The 19,822-nt window shown below is 42.1% G+C and overlaps 1 protein-coding gene and 1 long non-coding RNA gene across 2 annotated transcripts; both read left to right on the top strand.

Annotated features, from left to right (window-relative positions):
* Positions 1 to 602: 602 nt before the first annotated feature.
* LOC124044269 lies at positions 603 to 5,462 on the top strand. Its single transcript, XM_046363906.1, has 6 exons — positions 603 to 1,194; positions 1,321 to 1,416; positions 2,031 to 2,264; positions 2,562 to 2,694; positions 2,832 to 2,909; positions 4,493 to 5,462. The coding sequence occupies exons 2-6, from the start codon at positions 1,402 to 1,404 to the stop codon at positions 4,738 to 4,740; spliced, it is 708 nt and encodes a 235-aa protein (XP_046219862.1). The 5' UTR covers positions 603 to 1,194; positions 1,321 to 1,401; the 3' UTR covers positions 4,741 to 5,462.
* A 12,488-nt stretch (positions 5,463 to 17,950) lies between these two features.
* LOC124044270 lies at positions 17,951 to 19,597 on the top strand. The gene is made up of 3 exons (XR_006840462.1): positions 17,951 to 18,138; positions 18,227 to 18,328; positions 18,614 to 19,597. It is a non-coding gene; the product is annotated as an uncharacterized LOC124044270 (long non-coding RNA).
* The last annotated feature ends 225 nt before the right edge of the window (positions 19,598 to 19,822 follow it).

The raw sequence follows: 19,822 nt of genomic DNA, 5'->3' as shown, positions 1-19,822 counted from the left end.
AAAATAATTTCAACCCCTATTATTTCATACAGAGTGAGGTCAGAAAAGTATTCATACCCCCTTGACTTATGTGTATGTGCATTTATTATCGATCTCCATTGGTTTCTGCCCAGACAGCAGCTATTCTTCCTGGGGTCCAGCAAAAAAATAAAGCAGCTACAGGGCATTCAGAAAGCATTCAGATCCCTTCCTGATAGTAATTATTATTATTTATACATTTGCAAACATTTCTAAAAACCTGTTTTTGCTTTGTCATTGTGTGCTATTGTGTGTAGATTGATGAGGATTAAAGAAAAAAAAATCCATTTTAGAATAAGGCTGTAATGTAACAAAATGTGGAAAAAGTCAAGGGGTTTGAGTACTTTCCGAATGCGCTGTATATACCATTTCATAAACCTTGTTTTGGTTGTAATAGTGTTATATTGGAGTAGGTTTGGTTGTTGGTGCAATTATATATATATTTTTTATCCCTTTTTAATTTTTGTATCACAAATGTAATGTGATTGAACACGCACTAACGCTGCGACGCGCACAAACAACATGTGCGAACGTCATAATACCAAGGAAGAAGAAGAGATCCAATCCCATGACAGGTCCATGGACTCCACCCAGGGCCTGGTAGATATTTCACTGATATGTTGAAAGAATCCGGGCAACACCCTATTACCAAATCCACGCATCCTGTACAGACTTGCCACTCATTCTTCCTGCTCCTGCGTCGAAACAAAATGGCGACGGGTGGTTTATCTCGGGAGCATTTTATCTGCTCTGTCTGTCTCGATGTCTTCTCCAACCCCGTCACGATTCCCTGTGGACACAACTTCTGCCAGAGATGCATACAGTCCTACTGGAACAAAGGGGAGTGCAGCTGCCCTCTGTGTATGAGAAAGTTCGCTGAGAGACCTGAGCTGGCCATGAACCATGTTCTAGACGCCCTGTCCAACACTCTCAGATTGGCGGAGCCACATCGTGAACCAGCGAAAATCTCCATTCCTCCCAGGAAAATGGCAGGGAAGTGTACAGCTATAGTTGAAGACCTGGCCCAGCCAAGGGAACACAGTATGTGGTGAACATGGTCAACCTCTGTCTCTGTTCTGCCTGGATGATAAGGCTCTGATCTGCGCTCAATGTGACTCTCTGGGTCATAAGACCCACAAAACCACACCTGCAGAGGAACAGATTCCCCAAATCAAGGCAAGGAGAGAAATCAGTATGAATAATGACCAATAATTACTCTAGAGTATAATGTCTACTGTAACTTTAAACGGCAGTATCTCTGTGCAGCTTTGTGCGTGTAAATAAAATGCCCTGCATTTACAGCAGAGACTGCTGAAAGAGCTGCTTGCCAAACAGAACAGTGTGTGCACGGTGAAGACTGATATTCACAAAGCAAAGAACACCATGGAGTCATTCAAGGTACGGTACTAACCAGGTTTCCATCCAACCTTTTGGTGAGTAAAGTACACGTTGGATAAAATGTTTTAATGACAGGCCTGATGGAAACCGTTTTTTGTTGTAAACTTTCCAAATGTCGACAAAAACTAAATGCTTCAGACAAGGTGGGATCTTTTTGTGTTGGTAAAATTAATTATGCTAGAAAATATCGGTGGAAACTTTTTTTTTTATATGCGCAAATATTGATATAATAACCTTAATATCGAAGTAAACTTGGAGTCAAGCGATGACGTGTTGTGTGGTTTTCCCACTACGACTCGTCGGCAAAGATGAGAATGTGTCGCCAATTGGATGGAAACCTAGTTACTGTTTAATGTATTTATATGAAAAACACTGTGGATGAGTTGAATACAGCCACAGTTAAATGTCATGGTTACATAGTTCTTTCCATCTACAAAGCATCTGATTCTATTCTAGAATATGATTACGAGGCCATTTCATATGTAATAGGAAGCCTTTGTAACATATAAAACTGGTTATTGGGAGGAAGATGAACTAAAACAAGAGCAAGAAAACAAACACTAGAAAACATCCACTGTGTCATGTCTTTTTGTTCCGACACCTCTTCCTGTCAGATCTCTGCCAGGCTACAGAAACAAGAACAGCAGACCAATTTCATCATGCTGATCCTAGCCATCACAGAGGAGCAGAAACAACTGATGGCCTCAATGGAGGAGAAAGAGAAAGAGATGCTGCTGAAAACAGAGAGTGAGATTCAGAAGATGGAGAAGAGATTCAAGAGCTTGGAGGATGAGGTCACTGGGATGGAGCTCACATTGCAGGGTGAAGAACCTGGGAGGTTGCTTCAGGTGAAGTTACACTTTGTTTCACCAAATATTTACCAACTCGAGCCAAAAGGTCAAAGTGGACTTTGAGCTGACGTCTGCCTTACTGGTGTTATATATATATATATATATATATATATATATATATATATATATATATATATATATATATATAAATTATTATTATTATTTTCAGGGTTGTCTGTAAAACCCTGATGAAGGCTACAACCTGAAACATGTTGGTTTTTAATGACAACACAGCAGTTCTAGGATCAACTTCCATTGTCCTCCAAGAGTGGCCAAATATCCTCCTGTTTTCAGGATTACAATGCCCTGCAGAAAGGCCCAGTTGATGCATCTCCATACCTTGTCAGTCTGGACCCAGAGGAGAGACTTGTTCAGGCAGGAGAACTCAAAGAGATGCTCCACAAGGAGGTTGACAGGATCTGGAAGGGTCAGTACATTCATTTAATAGTCTAATAAATAGTCTAATTACCGTGTAATTAGACTATTTACAGTAATTCAGGAAGAGAAACTGCAGCTGTTCATAAAAACATCATTGTGTTCCATGACTATTTCTTCTATCCACAGACCAAGGTTGTGACGCTAGGACAGCTTTACGTGTAGATCCCACAGCCTGTCGGTGTTCACTGTCAACACTGAAACAATGTAAGTATAATGAATCTGAATTGATTTTAACATGGATGTTATATTCACTTTGTGAAAGTCTCTGGTATTGAGCAATACTTCCATGTAGTCTAATGGTTCAGTACTAGACATACACATTATCTGATATCAGAGCCTATTGTGTACAGTTGACACACAACACTAATCAAACTGTTGGAGTGGGTAAACACTCCACAATAGATCTTGCACAACAGTTCTGGTTTTATGCTCTGTCATATCTGACACTGACCTCGAATTAAATCCTAATTTCTAGAACATTTGGAAATTGTGATACTCAAAATAGTAAAACAATTTTTTGTTTATTTTTTACTTAAAGGCGTTAACTAATTTCAGTGTTTATTTTTTGGGGGGCCGGGCAGGCAGACACATTTGGGAAGTTACGCCTTCATCAGAGCATCTAAAGATGTGCCAAAACGGTTGTATTTTTTTTTTTATGCAGTTGCCTAGGTGATAATTACAATTGCCTCACCTGTGTGAGGGAGGTACAAAGTGGTAATAAAAACATTAGTGAACAAATTATTGTTACAATATATATGTGTATATATATATATCTCACACATTTTAGAATTGTGGTGCATTTAGTTCATTCCTTTTGCACAGTAAAGCATAAAAAATAGATGTTTTGGGGAATAGAAAAATAAACATCTGGATAGAAAGATTGTGATTGAATGTAGGAAATGATACATATTGTATAAGCATTAAAAATACAGTGCAGACATATCATCTATAAACAAAGGTTCAGTACAGTGCAGACATATCATCTATAAACAAAGGTTCAGTACAGTGCAGACATATCATCTATAAACAAAGGTACAGTGCAGTGCAGACATATCATCTATAAACAAAGGTACAGTGCAGTGCAGACATATCATCTATAAACAAAGGTTCAGTACAGTGCAGACATATCATCTATAAACAAAGGTTCAGTACAGACATATCATCTATAAACAAAGGTACAGTGCAGTGCAGACATATCATCTATAAACAAAGGTTCAGTACAGTGCAGACATATCATCTATAAACAAAGGTTCAGTGCAGACATATCATCTATAAACAAAGGTTCGGTACAGTGCAGACATATCATCTATAAACAAAGGTTCGGTACAGTGCAGACATATCATCTATAAACAAAGGTTCAGTACAGTGCAGACATATCATCTATAAACAAAGGTTCAGTACAGTGCAGACATATCATCTATAAACAAAGGTTCAGTACAGTGCAGACATATCATCTATAAACAAAGGTTCAGTACAGTGCAGACATATCATCTATAAACAAAGGTACAGTGCAGACATATCATCTATAAACAAAAGTCTGAATGAGAAATCATCACTTGGACCTCAAGGATCCATGTTTTTTGTATTGATAGATTAAATACCATCTCTCATTGTGAGAGCAATTTTTTGGGAGGTTACCCCTCTGATAGGTGTGACCTGTTCTAGACCCACAAAAGCATAAAGAGGACGGTGGGCTGTGTTTGCCTTCTAAGTAGTGTTTTACCACAGCATATTCAATATTACCATTAACGATGACTGTTTTTAAGTATTCTTGACTGAATCAACAGATGAAAAGACCATCACCTTGGATCCCAATTCTGTCGGGAGACATATCTGGCTATCTCTGGACATGACCAGTGCTAGGAACACATACCCATACATCCAGCCCAACCCCATCCTCCACCCAGAGTGGCTCAAACAGAGTGAAATGGTGAGGGCGCACAAGGCTTCAGTAGAGGCTGTCACTACTGGCAAGTGCACTTTAAGAATCTTCCCAGTGGATCACAGGAGGACTCGTGTTGTGAGGTTGGGGTGATGTACAAGGAAAACGCTGGCGAAATGAAGGAGAGTTGGCGCATACGGTTTTCACCTCTCAGTCTAACGCCATATGCTGAGGCAAATTCGGGTGAGGCAGTTTATACCATAACCACTGGTAACAACTCTCTTCGCAGCATTCATGTGTATTTAGACTGTGACTGTGGAATCCTTGCTGTGTACGGTAATGTATCAAGTACAGTAACTATACGTCAAAGTAACTCAGCTAATGCAGTAAATCGTGTTTACTCTTTCAACACCAAATTCAGTGAACCTCTGTACCCCATGTTTGTAATCCCTAAAGGGGCAGATATTAGGTTAAATTAGGGGACCCAAATGATGAATATACCCATCGGTAGATTTATAGTCATGGAACGGTTACATAATCTAAATTGTTAATTTGGAATGCAATCTGTTTTTTTTTTTGTACACTGTTAAAAGAAAAAGTCAAACGGCACGATTGATAGTTGTGTATTTATTAAACATGATGCTTGTTGTGACGGCACAGAAGATAGGACTTTACCTCATTGATGTATTCAAAGATTAATATCTTGTTTTTGCTTTTTGTTGGTACAATTTTTTTTTTCTCTCCCGCTTATCATAGATTTTCTGTAATGTCAGATTGCTGGGTGGATGAGGGTGTAAAAAACAAAAACACCCAAAAATGTGCACTTGATGAAATTGATTGATTGAAATATCAATAAAAATGCAATGTAACAACAATTATTTTCGTTCTTTAACCCTGTTGTCTTTTACTAACACATATTCAAAGTGTTTTATACTGAGTATATTTGTTGAAATATTAAGCTACATCTCTGAAAGGTGTGTTTCAAATGTAAACCTCATCCTGAAGAGGGCTCCCGAGTGGGGCAGCGGTCTAAAGGCACTGCATCTCAGTGTTAGAGGCACAGTCCCTTATGGTGGCGCACAATTGGTCCGGGGTTGGTCAGGGTAGGACTTCTTTGTAAAAAAGGATTTGTTCTTAACTGACTTGCCTAGTTAAATGTATATTTCAAGAGTGCTCTCTTTTAAGGGGGGAGGGGGCAGGTAGCCTAGTGGTTAGAGCGTTGGGCCAGTAACCGGAAGTTTCCTGGATCGAATCCCCGATCTGACTTGCCTGGTTAAATGAGATATATATAGTGTTACAGCAGTGCCCTCTGCTGGTAGTTTAGTGTATCTATTCCTTCCTGCTTGTACAGCTCCCCTGGAGCAAACATCAACAGAATATGATTATTATTATTTTTTTACCAGTATTCAAACCAGCAACCTTTCGGCCCAACACTCTGACCTCGAGGCTACGTGCCCCCCCTCCCCTCTCTCAATGTGAACTGTTGATGTGGTGAAGTATTTTCACTTTAGAGTTCCGGGTTACCTAGGTTACATACTGCTGTGGTATTACACGTTACCAAGGTTACCATGACTTTCAAACTGGTGCATATTATTTCCTCTGTATAGAAATACAAGTCAACATAATGGAAACACTGAAGTAAATGAGGGAAACAAAAGTACTTACGAAGAAGGTGATTACATCCCATCATGCTTAGTCATGTATAAAAATACCCAGTTGACCATTATGTTTGCAAACAGACATCTGTGTCTTTGAAAGAGGGGCCTCAAAGGAGCATAGGGGGTTTAAAGTGTGTGTGTGTGTGTGTGTGAGAGAGAGACACGTGCGCACACACACACACACACAGTCACCAGATCCCAGCCCAGCTCTCGGTACATAACGCAGACAGGAATAAATATCTCCCCGGGAAGCAGAAGGGCAGGGGGGGGGGGTTCATGATTAACGACTCACGGTGTAATTCTAGGAACATACAGGAACTCAAGTCCTTTTGTTGACCCGACGTAGAATATCTCACAATTTAAATGGCGACCATATTATCTCCCAAGATAATTCTCCGTCATCTCCACGACCATTTTACATCCCACCTCAAGCTGATATCTCGACGGCACTCAAAGAACTTCACTGGACTTTATGCAAACCTGAAACCACATATCCTGAGGATGCATTTATTGTAGCCGGGGATTTTTAACAAATCAAATCTGAGAACTGCCCAAGTTCTATCAACATATTGACTGTTATACTCGCGATACGAAGACTCTCGACCATTGCTATTCAAACTTCAAGAATGCTTACAAGGCCCTCCCCCGCCCTCCTTTCGGCAAATCTGACCACGACTCCATCTTGCTCCTCCCGTCCTATAGGCAGAAACTCAAACAGGAAGTAACCGTGGTTCGTGCTATTCAACGCTGGCCTGACCAATCGGAATCCATGCTTCAGGATTGTTTTGATCATGTGGACTGGGATATGTTCCGGGTAGCGGAAAGTGTTTACGGGCATATTCAATCTCTCCCTATCCTAGTCTGCTGTCCTCACATGCTTCAAGATGGCCACCAATGTCCCTGTACCTAAGAAAGCAAAGGTAACTGAACTTAATGACTAGCACTCGCCTCTGTCATCATGAAGTACTTTGAGAGACTAGCCAAGGATCATATCACCTCTACCTTACCTGCAACCCTAGACCCACTTCAATTTGCTTACCCGCCCCCCAATAGATCCACAGACAATGCAATCGCCATCACTCTGCACACTGCCCTATCCCATCTGGACAAGAGGAATACCTACGTAAGAATGGCTTTTATTGACTATAGCTCAGCATTCAACACCATAGTACCCTCCAATCTCATTATTAAGTTCGAGGCCTTGGGTCTGGACCCCGCCCTGTGCAACTGGGTACTAGACTTCCTGATGGGCCGCCCCCAGGTGGTGAGTGTAAGAAACAACATCAACCCCCTCTGATCCTCAACAATGGGGCCCCACAAGGGTGCGTTCTCAGCCCCCTCCTGTACTCCCTGTTCACCCATGACTGCATGGCCCAAGCACGCCTCCAACTCAATCATCAAGTTTGAGTGTGGTGCCTGGAAAAAAACCTCTCACTCACCGTCAACAAAACAAAGGAGATGATCGTGGACTTCAGGAACAGCGGAGGGTGCGCCCCCCTATTCACATCAATGGGACCGCAGTCGAGAAGGTGGAAAGCTTCAAGTTCCTTGGCGTACACATCATTGACAAACTGAAATGGACCATCCAAACAGACAGTGTGGTGAAGAAGGTGCAACAGAGCCTCTTCAACTTCAGGAGGCTAAAGAAATTTGTCTTGTCACCTGAAACTCTCACAAACTTTTACAGATGCACCATTGAAAGCATCCTGTCGAGCTGTATCACCGCCTGGTACGGCAACTGCTCCGCCCTCAACCGTAAGGCTCTCCAGAGGGTGGTGCGGTCTGCCCAACGCATTACCTGGGGCAAACTACCTTCCCTCCAGGACACCTACAGCACCCAATGTCACAGGAAGGCCAAAGATATCATCAAGGACATCAACCACCCAAGCCACTGCATGTTCACCCCGTTATCATCCAGATGGCGAGGTCGATATCGGTGCATCAAAGCTGGGACCGAGAGACTGAAAAACAGCTTCTATCTCAAGGCCATCAGACTGTTAAACAGCCATCACTAGCACATTAGAGGCTTCTGCCTATAGGCATAGACTAGAAATCATTGGCCAAGTTAAGGAATGGAAACTAGTCACTTTAATAATGTTTACATACCTGGCATTACTCATCTCATATGTATATAATGTGTTCTATACTATTCTACGGTATCTCATTCACTTAATGTTTACATATCTTGCATTACTCATCTCATATATACACTACCAGTCAAACGTTTTAAAACTCAAGGGTTTTCTTTATTTTTACTATTTGCCCATGAAACATCCTGTTTTTACAGTACCAGTCAAAAGTTTGGACACAACTACTCATTCAGGGGTTTATTGTTAATTGCACTGTTTTCTACATTGTAAAATAATAGTGAAATAACACATATGGAATAATGTAGTAACCAAAAAAGTGTTAAACAAATCAAAATATATTTAAGATTCTTCAAATAGCCACCCTTTGCCTTGATGACAGCTTTGCACACTCTTGGCATTCTCTTAAACAGCTTCACCTGGAATGATTTCCCAACAGTCTTGAATGAGTTCCCACATATGCTGAGCACTTGCTGACTGCTTTTCCTTCACTCTGCGGTTCAACTCATCCCAAACCATCTCAATTTGGTTGAGGTCAGGGGTTTGTAGAGGCCAGGTCATCTGATGCAACACTCCATCACTCTCCTTATTGATAAAATAGTCCTTACACAGCCTGGAGGTGTGTTGGGTCATTGTCAATTTGAAAAACAAATGATAGTCCCATAAAGCCCAAATCAGATGGGATGGCGTATCGCTGCAGAATGCTGTGGTAGCCATGCTGTTTAAGTGTGCCTTGAATTCTAAATAAATCACAGACAGTGTCAACAGAAAAGCACCCCCACAGCATCACACCTCCTCCTCCATGCTTTACGGTGTGAAATACACATACGGAGATCATCCGTTCACCCACACAGCATCACACCTCCTCCTCCATGCTTTACGGTGTGAAATACACATACGGAGATCATCCGTTCACCCACACAGCATCACACCTCCTCCTCCATGCTTTACGGTGTGAAATACACATACGGAGATCATCCGTTCACCCACACAGCATCACACCTCCTCCTCCATGCTTTACGGTGTGAAATACACATACGGAGATCATCCGTTCACCCACACAGCATCACACCTCCTCCTCCATGCTTTACGGTGTGAAATACACATACGGAGATCATCCGTTCACCCACACAGCATCACACCTCCTCCTCCATGCTTTACGGTGTGAAATACACATACGGAGATCATCCGTTCACCCACACAGCATCACACCTCCTCCTCCATGCTTTACGGTGTGAAATACACATACGGAGATCATCCGTTCACCCACACAACGTCTCACGAAGACACGGCGGTTGGAACAAAAATCTCCAATTTGGACTCCAGACCAAAGAACAAATTTCCACCGGTCTAATGTCAATTGCTCGTGTTTTTTGGCCCAAGCAAGTCTCTTATTATTATTAGTTTCCTTTAGTAGTGGTTTCTTCTGTAGCAATTCGACCATGAAGGCCTGATTCACGCAGTCTCCTCTGAACAGTTGATGTTGAGATGTGCCTGTTACTTGAACTCTGTGAAGCAATTTCTAAGGCTGGTAAATCTAATGATCTTATCCTCTACTGCAGCAGAGGTAACTCTTAGTCTTACTTTCCTGTGGTGGTCCTCCTGAGAGACAGTTAACTCTAATGATCGTATCCTCTACTGCAGCAGAGGTAACTCTTAGTCTTCCCATCCTGTGGTGGTCCTCCTGAGAGACAGTTAACTCTAATGATCTTATCCTCTACTGCAGCAGAGGTAACTCTGGGTCTTCTATTCCTGTGGTGGTCATTATGAGAGCCAGTTAACTCTAATGATCTTATCCTCTACTGCAGCAGAGGTAACTCTTAGTCTTCCCATCCTGTGGCGGTCCTCATGAGAGCCAGTTAACTCTAATGATCTTATCCTCTACTGCAGCAGAGGTCACTCTTAGTCTTCCCATCCTGTGGTGGTCCTCATGAGAGACAGTTAACTCTAATGATCTTATCCTCTACTGCAGCAGAGGTAACTCTTAGTCTTCCCATCCTGTTGTGGTCCTCCTGAGAGACAGTTAACTCTAATGATCTTATCCTCTACTGCAGCAGAGGTAACTCTGGGTCTTCCCATCCTGTGGTGGTCCTCCTGAGAGACAGTTAACTCTAATGATCTTATCCTCTACTGCAGCAGAGGTAACTCTTAGTCTTCCCATCCTGTGGTGGTCCTCCTGAGAGCCAGTTAACTCTAATGATCTTATCCTTTACTGCAGCAGAGGTAACTCTGGGTTTTCCTTTCCTGTGGCGGTCCTCATGAGAGACCGGTAACTCTAATGAACTTATCCTCTCTTCCTTATATAATGTTACTTACCCTACATCAGGGGTGTCAAACATACGGCCCGCGGGCCGGAACCGGCCCCCAAGGAGGTTCGATCAGGCCCGCAGGATAATTTGAAAGTGGAAAAAATGCATAAAAGACATGGAATTAATATTTTTAATTCGCTGCAATTCATGGATTATCCGCTAAGGGGCGCACTCTTTCCATCAGAGTAGAAGACAAGCCGCATCACTGAGACAGACTGAAAACAGCAGACGGTATCAATGCGCCATCTGCTGCTTGTTACGACGTTGTTAATACCTTGGTCTCTACCTCTCCGCTACACCATCATTAGCCAAAATGTCGTTATCCAAACGGAGAAAAGTAGATAAGGAGTGTAGAATTTTCAAAGAAAAATGGACCACGTCCTATTTATTTACAGAGATGCACGGAAAACCTTTGTGCTTGGTGTGTTTACAACAAGTTTTGGTATTGAAGGAATATAATATTCGACGCCACTACGAGACTCATCACAGCGAAAAATATGACGGCTTGCAAGGACAACTGAGAAGAGATAAGATTAACGAATTGCTGGCGGGTCTGAGGAAACAGCAGTCAACTTTCATCCAGAGCCGAGAAGTCAGTGAAGCAGCGGTAAAAGCCAGCTACCTAATTGCTAGCGAAATAGCATTAGCATCGAAGCCGTATTCCGACGGTGACTTTGTTAAACGATGCATGATGAAGGCGGCTGAACTTGTATGTCCCGAGAAGCGACAAGCTTTTGCCAATATTAGCCTGACGAGGAATACTATAGCAGAGAGGATTTCGGAACTATCGGCAGATTTAGACAGTCAATTGAAACAGAGAGTCAAGTCATTTATTGCATTTTCCGTGGCAATTGACGAGAGCACTGACATCACAGACGTGGCCCAACTGGCCATATTTATTCGAGGAGTTGATGAGACATTGACTGTTACTGAAGAGTTTCTTGAGTTGGTGCCAATGATCGACACCACAACAGCCGAGGACATTTTCGGCTCTGTCGTTGCTGCATTGGACAGAGTTGGAGTGGACTGGTCCCGCGCTGTCAGCCTGGCTACAGACGGCGCGCCATCCATGGTCGGAAAGAAAGCAGGTGCCGCGACAAAGTTCAAAGACAAAGTACAAGCCCTTAATGGAGGAGATCGTTTCTGGACATTTCACTGTATTTTGCACCAGGAGGCATTGTGTTGCAAGTCGCTGAAAATGGACCACGTCATGGAGGTGGTTGTTCGCACTGTAAATTTAATCCGGTCCAGAGGTCTGAACCATCGTCAGTTTGATAAACTTCTCAGCGACAGCAACATTACCCACAGCCTGCCATACCACACTGAAGTGAGATGGTTAAGCCGAGGCGCTGTGCTGAGGCATTTCTTTGATCTACGAGAGGAAATCGGACAGTTTATGGAGAAAAAAGGAAAACCGGTGTTGGAATTACAATCTCAGGAATGGCTACGGGACCTTGCATTCTTGGTTGATATTACTGAACACTTGAACAATCTGAACAAAATGTTGCAAGGCCGCAAAAAGTTGTCACACAGTTTTCTGACAACATACATGCATTTAAGTTGAAGCTGACTTTGTGGGAGATGCAACTGGCAAATGGCAACCCTGCGCATTTCCCTGTCTGAGAGATGTGTGTGTGACCAGACCTGATGCGGACATGAAACGGTACAAAGACAAAATTGCAGGACTACTGCGGGAGTTTGAGAAACGTTTTCAGGTATTTGGTGAACTTGAGACAGAATTTTCAGTTTTCGCTCACCTTTCACAGTTAAAGCTTCTGATCTGCCGGTCGAAATTCAGCTAGAGATAATTGATTTGCAGTGTGATGCAGATTTGAAGGGCAAATTTGCCTCTGTAGGTCTGGACAGATTTTATCAGTATCTACTACCAGGTTACTCCAAATTAACAGCCCTGGCTGCTAAAATTTTGTGCATGTTTGGGACAACCTACCTTTGTGAACAAATTTTCTCAGTGATGAATATCAATAAAACAAAAATGCGTTCAAGGCTCACAAACAAGCACTTAAATGACATTCTGAAAGTGACAGCTAGTCAGGACATGACACATGGTGTTGATGCACTTGTACAGGCCAAAAGATGCCAAGTTTCAGGTACAAATACAAGTCCAGACTAGACTAACACCTTTAAAATGCTGCCTTAGATACTGTTTGCATTGAAAGAATACAGCTCTGTGAAGATGAATCCTTACTGTGGTGATTTAAAAATGTGCACTTTAATGTTAGTCAGCAGCTTCAAAACAAAAGTTGTGTGATGGAATTCTACTGTTCATACAACTCCATAAATTTTCAGTATGTATTGTATGTGTATGTATGTTTCATGTATGAAGTTTACAGATTTACAGGACAGGCGAACACTTTCTTCATTACACATTTAAAATCACTCTCCTTAGTTTGTAAGGTGTACGCAGGGATTACATTTAGATTTTATATGCGTATGTGTAAGTGGTTTAAAAATTCCTTTCTTTAAAAGTCTCATTTAATCTTAAAGTGCATTACTATATTTTTCAGTACCAATTAAAGTTTTGTGCCTTTGTACAATCAGTGGGATCAGTTGCAATGCATATTTGTGAATGATAAAAGTAAATTGCACATTTGTCTAAGGAAATATGAGGTGTTTCATGAAATGTTTTGTAAAAGGATAGTTCATTAAATTTCAATATTTTCCTAATGTTCTTGTGCTTCTTTACACCAAAACAAAGGAAAGACATGTTATTTTGGTTATTTATAGCAGAGTATGGTATAATTTTAATGGTCCGGCCCACTTGACATCTCCCTAGGCCGTATGTGGCCCACGATGCGAAATGAGTTTGACACCCCTGCCCTACATTATTCATCTCATATGCATATGTATATATGTATATATAACCCCTACAACTCATCCAGAACGCCGCAGCCCGTCTGGTGTTCAACCTTCCCAAGTTCTCTCACGTCACCCCGCTCCTCCGCTCTCTCCACTGGCTTCCAGTTGAAGCTCGCATCCGCTACAAGACCATGGTGCTTGCCTACGGAGCTGTGAGGGGAACGGCGCCTCAGTACCTCCAGGCTCTGATCAGGCCCTACACCCAAATAAGGGCACTGCGTTCATCCACCTCTGGCCTGCTCGCCTCCCTACCATTGAGGAAGTACAGTTCCCGCTCAGCCCAGTCAAAACTGTTCGCTGCTCTGGCTCCCCAATGGTGGAACAAACTCCCTCACGACGCCAGGACAGCGGAGTCAATCACCACCTTCCGGAGACACCTGAAACCCCACCTCTTTAAGGAATACCTAGGATAGGATAAAGTAATCCTTCTCACCCCCCCCCTTAAAATATGTAGATGCACTATTGTAAAGTGGCTGTTCCACTGGATGTCATAAGGTGAATGCACCAATTTGTAAGTCGCTCTGGATAAGAGCGTCTGCTAAATGACTTAAATGTAATGTAAATATACTGTACTCTACATCATCGACTGCATCCTTATGTAATACATGTATCACTAGCCACTTTAACTATGCCACTTTGTTTACTTTGTCTACACACTCATCTCATATGTATATACTGTACTCGATACCATCTACTGTATGCTGCTCTGTACCATCACTCATTCATATATCCTTATGTACATATTCCTTATCCCCTTACACTGTGTATAAGACAGTAGTTTTGGAATTGTTAGTTAGATTACTTGTTGGTTATCACTGCATTGTCGGAACTAGAAGCACAAGCATTTCGCTACACTCGCATTAACATCTGCTAACCATGTGTATGTGACAAATAAAATTTGATTTGATTTGATTTGAACCAGGGGGCAGACAAACTCTTGAAAATACAGTTTGGTACAGATATTCCTCCTATGTCTGTGTTTATCAAGATTTCAATGATTTATTTAATGGGAATAAAATACACAACATGGCATGTTTTCATCGTAACCTCAGCAGGTTAAAAGACAAGCATGCAACAGTATTTACAGTGAGATATTGTCAGGGACATCGTGCCTGAACCTGACTGGTTAACTTTCTATTCGGCTCCTATCACCTGACCCAGATGAGTCATGATGCGTATGGTGTGGTAGCTTGACTAGAAATTAAATGTAGGATCATGATCCTTTTGTTGCACATGATGTATAATTATATATTGTTTTATATGTTTTCTACTAAAGTGTGTTTTCTCTTCATAAACTATTACATTTGTTAAGTTATATACTATGTTAATTCATGGCATCTTCAAGTACTCCTCTATGATGGTACTGCAGTAACTAAACCGGTTCTACAACGTCAGCGTACACAAACACAGGAAGTAAGCCATTTCATCCACATATCTGATTTAGGTTCAGGGTTGTTGCTACTTAGCCTCACTGTTTCACTTGTGGAGGGGAGAGAGAGAGATCTTATATTTGTCATTAGTCAGTTGAAATTGACCTTAGGTAATCACCTGTTATTTGAGGGGATGAGGAGGTTCCATAAGGGGGTTCCAGCATCAGGTGACCCAGAGAGGGAGCTGTTTGAGATGAGGAGGGGAGGAGGGGAGGGAGCTGTTTGAGATGAGGAGGGGAGGAGGGGAGGGAGCTGTTTGCGATGAGGAGGGGAGGAGGGGAGGGAGCTGTTTGAGATGAGGAGGGGGGGAGGGGAGGGAGCTGTTTGAGATGAGGAGAGGAGGAGGGGAGGGGAGGGGAGGGAGCTGTTTGAGATGAGGAGGGGAGGGGAGGGAGCTGTTTGAGATGAGGAGGGAGCTTTTTATTTATTTAAATGTTTTACCCCCTTTTTTATGGTATCCAATTGTTAGTAGTCGGGAGAGGCGGACTCGGGAGAGGCGAAGGTCGAGAGCCATGCGTCCTCCGAAACACCACCAAGCCAAGCCGCTCTGCTTCTTGACACACTGCACAGCCAAACCAGAAGCACCAATTTGTCAGAGGAAACACCGTACACCTGGCGACCTGGTCAGAGTGCACTGCGCCCGGCCCGCCACAGGAGTCACTAGTGCGCAATAAGACAAGGATATCCCTGTCTGCCAAATCCTCCCTAACCCGGATGACGCTGGGCCAATTGTGCGCCGCCCCATGGGCCTCCTCCTTGAGATGAGGAGGGGAGGGAGCTGTGATTTGTTTGTGAGCAGTGAACATATGGCTGACAAGCATTTCTCATAGGACATCACAGACAGGACATGGGGTCAAACATGCCTATTATCAAGAGGAGGGAGAGACATGTCTGGTAAGGTCAACCTTTATGCTCCCTTTGATCAGTGTGTTGATGAGCATGATACTGATCCTCCTGACAGGAATGGGTTTTATGAAGCAAGTATGCAAGCAGATGGTAATGACCTGTTGACAAAGCAAAACCTGCCATGTACTGCATCCTCGTAGCTTGTTTTATGTAGTGTGACCTGACTAGCTCCTTCGTGGTGGTAATAGACTGTATTAGAAACAGAAAGCTTTGACACCGCAGACACACGACACAGTGAGTCATGCATTTCAGACAGTGGCTGACGAAGACGATGACCAACAGGTTATGGTGAAATACTGATACTAGCGTTGTGTTGAACATGTTTGTTAGGATTTTGTAAATACGGATGTGACGGAATGACCCCGGAACCGGATATAATACTGTTATAAGGAAAACTGTTTCTTTTGTCGGACACCTCATTTACTTTTTCTCTTCGCTCAGGAGCATTTTACACAGTGTACAGTCAACTACAAGCTACTTTGTTGTTTCATTTTCCATCTTGTTTTCCATTCCGTTTTCCACCCTGTTTTCCATCAGTATCCTGCAGAGTCCAATGGCCATCCTGATATTAATCAGTATTTTGTTGTTGCCTGGTAAGTTTTATATTCTATATCGTGTCACTGTGGTTTGTGTCCCTCGTGGCTTCCTCATCTGTACCTGGGCATTTTATCCACATGCCTTTACTCACAGATACAACATACAACCAAAGGAACATTTTATGATTTATTTATTTAGATCACGATGTGCGGCAAGTAATGGCTATTTGGATAGGGCGTGGTTGATCGCTTGTCTAAACAGGAAATTGTCTCCTCGCGGTCACCTCGAGGCCATCAAATCATTCTTTCAGTCTCCCGGCTTGTACACACACATTCCACACATACTTTCACACAGAAACTCATGGCTCTGATAAATTAATAAATTAATCCTATATATCAGATAAAGAATGTAGTTGTGATTTTACATGTGGTTGTAGCATTGTTAGCATGTGGTTGTGATTTACATGCGGTTGTGATTTATATGCGGTTGTGATTTACATGCGGTTGTAGCATTGTTAGCATGTGGTTGTGATTTACATGTGGTTGTGATTTACATGCGGTTGTAGCATTGTTAGCATGTGGTTGTGATTTACATGTGGTTGTGATATTAATGCGGTTGTAGCATTGTTAGCATGTGGTTGTGATTTACATGTGGTTGTATCATTGTTAGCATGTGGTTGTGATTTACATGTGGTTGTGATTTACATGTGGTTGTGATTTACATGCGGTTGAAGCATTGTTAGCATGTGGTTGTGATTTACATGTGGTTGTAGCATTGTTAGCATGTGGTTGTGATTTACATGTGGTTGTATCATTGAATTCTGAGCTTAGTTTGTAACTTTGACATATTGGTACGTTTCAGCACCAGCTGCATCTGAGAATGAAGTCACTGGGATTATAGGAGAGTCTGTTCTCCTGTCCTGTGACCTGAAATCATCCACGGCCATCGACACAGCAAGACTCCGGTTCCATTGGCAAGACGAGTCCGAAAGAGTGTTGTACTCGTTCAACAAAGGAGAAGAGAATCAACATCAGGATAGCTTTTACACAAACAGAACTAAAGCCTTTCGGTCTGAGATGAGTTCTGGGAATATCTCTATCAAACTCAGCCAAGTAACACTTGAAGACAAGCAGAACGTCTACAGTGCTTTCGCTACACTGTTTGGCGAGAATGATAAGCATATCCACACGTGTCCCACTACCCTACTTGTGGCAGGTATGGTTGAGTTAATAACACAGGAGGCTTCTGAGGGGAGGCTAGCTTATAATAATGTCTGGAATGGAATAGCATCAACCACATGGGAACCATGTATTGGATGTGTTTGATACCATGTCCACCTGTGTGAATCATTCACAGCATTAATACGGTCATTGTAGGAAATCATCAAACATTACTATGGCACCTTTCTAACATCTTGTTCTATTTATTTTGTTCACTTTCAGCACGGTTCCCGACACCCAGTGTGACTGTGAACAAGACAAATATGAATGCCACGTGTTCAACCCAGAGGGGATACCCACAACCAGTGGTCACATGGACCATCCAGGACCGGGGAACCTCACTCTGGACCCGTGGGAAGTACAGACCAATATTACTCTGGATTCTGAAAGTGGACTGTACAGCGTCTGGAGCCAAGTGAATATAACAGAACATCAGACGGTGACCTGCCATATCTTCAACCCCGTTCTGAGAGAGACTGTGAGCAACACAACCATCGTCAGCCCCAGCATTAACACAGACCCTGCAGGTGCATGTGACAGGACGTAACACCACCACTCACTGACTAATATTCATCAACTGAAAACTGAATCACTCATCTTGTCTTTTCCTCACAGGTGTGGTTCAGGAAGACTTTACTCCCATCATTATCACAATAGTACTGATCATTCTAGTATTGATTCTGTTTTCCATCGGGGGTTATTTTGTGTACAAAAAACGTAAGTTACAATTTCCGATGTTTTACTTCTTGTAATGAAATGAGATTCAGTACTGTATAAAGTTGTCTCAGTCTGTAATTACTCTGTCAGTGCCACATCTAAAGATTTTATTTCCATGTACATTTAAACACTATATTATTTCACATTTGAGGAGTGACCAGTATGTGAAAATCAGCTGGCCCTACATACTTTTTATTCTGTAGCTAGATGTGCATTGTTAATTATGACTAAAACACTGAACTATGTGTTTAAATATGAATATAACACTGATCCATGTTGATCTAGGTTGTGGAGCCAGCGGTGGAACCATAAAAGTTGAAGGAAATAACCAACAAAGAAATGGTCATGTTGAGACGGAGCTTTTGGACAGGTGTAGCCGGGAACCAGACAATCTAGGGGCAGACTGATGGGACATTTCTTTATATACAGGTCCATAAATTGGACATATCGGTGTACTGTATCCCAACGAAATCTACCTCTTCTAATTGGAAGTATTTGCATGTTTTTTCAAATATTTTCTTATTAATAGCCAGCTATTAGAAAAGCGTTAGAACGTCTACAGTAGAATAATGATAAATAATGTGTCTGGAAATGTTCTACTGTAGAAGTTCTAAATCATGGGAGTATTTAAAAAATACATTACAATTTTAAAGTACTTCTTTATTCAAATAAAAAAAATCCTAATATTTTCTCACAAATGTTTTGGAAAGTACTTGAAAGGCCCTACAGTAAATAGTTTACCGTGAATGCAGGAACGATGCATTTAATTTCCACTAATGCGGATCTTCAGTGGTCCAGATTGAATCCAGGCCTAAAACCATGTAAACCTCAACACACTGGTACAGTTGTGAACTCTCAGACTGACTTAGGAGGAGACTCTGCTAAACAGACCTCACTGTGTTCAACATTAGGGACAGCTGCTACAGATCTGTAACCAGATTTAGATTACATTTAGATTTAGATTACATTTAGATTTAGATTACATTTACATTTAGATTACATTTACATTTAGATTACATTTAAATGTTGTCTTTAATAAATATTGTTGTGAATATTCAAAAAGGTTAATGTATTATATTTATTTAAATGTCAAACTTTTTATTCTGGTGTTTTCCTATACTGTAGGTGTATTGAAATTTGGCCTTATTTGGGGAAATTGTCTTTGAAACTCGTTTGAAGAAATATCCTAATTGTGGCCTAGATGTGTCCTAGATGTGGCCTAGATGTGGCCTAGATGTGTCCTAGATGTGGCCTAGATGTGTCCTAGATGTGTCCTAGATGTGGCCTAGATGTGTCCTAGATGTGGCCTAGATGTGGCCTAGATGTGGCCTAGATGTGTCCTAGATGTGGCCTAGATGTGTCCTAGATGTGGCCTAGATGTGGCCTAGATGTGGCCTAGATGTGCCCTAGATGTGGCCTAGATGTGGCCTAGATGTGGCCTAGATGTGGCCTAGATGTGGCCTAGATGTGCCCTAGATGTGTCCTAGATGTGGC

This window comes from Oncorhynchus gorbuscha, linkage group LG09 (assembly GCF_021184085.1).
Source record: "Oncorhynchus gorbuscha isolate QuinsamMale2020 ecotype Even-year linkage group LG09, OgorEven_v1.0, whole genome shotgun sequence".
NCBI lineage: Eukaryota > Metazoa > Chordata > Actinopteri > Salmoniformes > Salmonidae > Oncorhynchus > Oncorhynchus gorbuscha.
This window is presented reverse-complemented; position numbering and strand designations above follow the sequence as displayed.

Excerpts from the sequence above, each read along its gene's own strand:
- LOC124044269 (XM_046363906.1), top strand. Across the intron at positions 2,265-2,561 it reads AACCTGGGAGGTTGCTTCAG|GATTACAATGCCCTGCAGAA; the intron begins GTGAAGTTACAC and ends TCCTGTTTTCAG. Across the intron at positions 2,695-2,831 it reads GGTTGACAGGATCTGGAAGG|ACCAAGGTTGTGACGCTAGG; the intron begins GTCAGTACATTC and ends TTCTATCCACAG.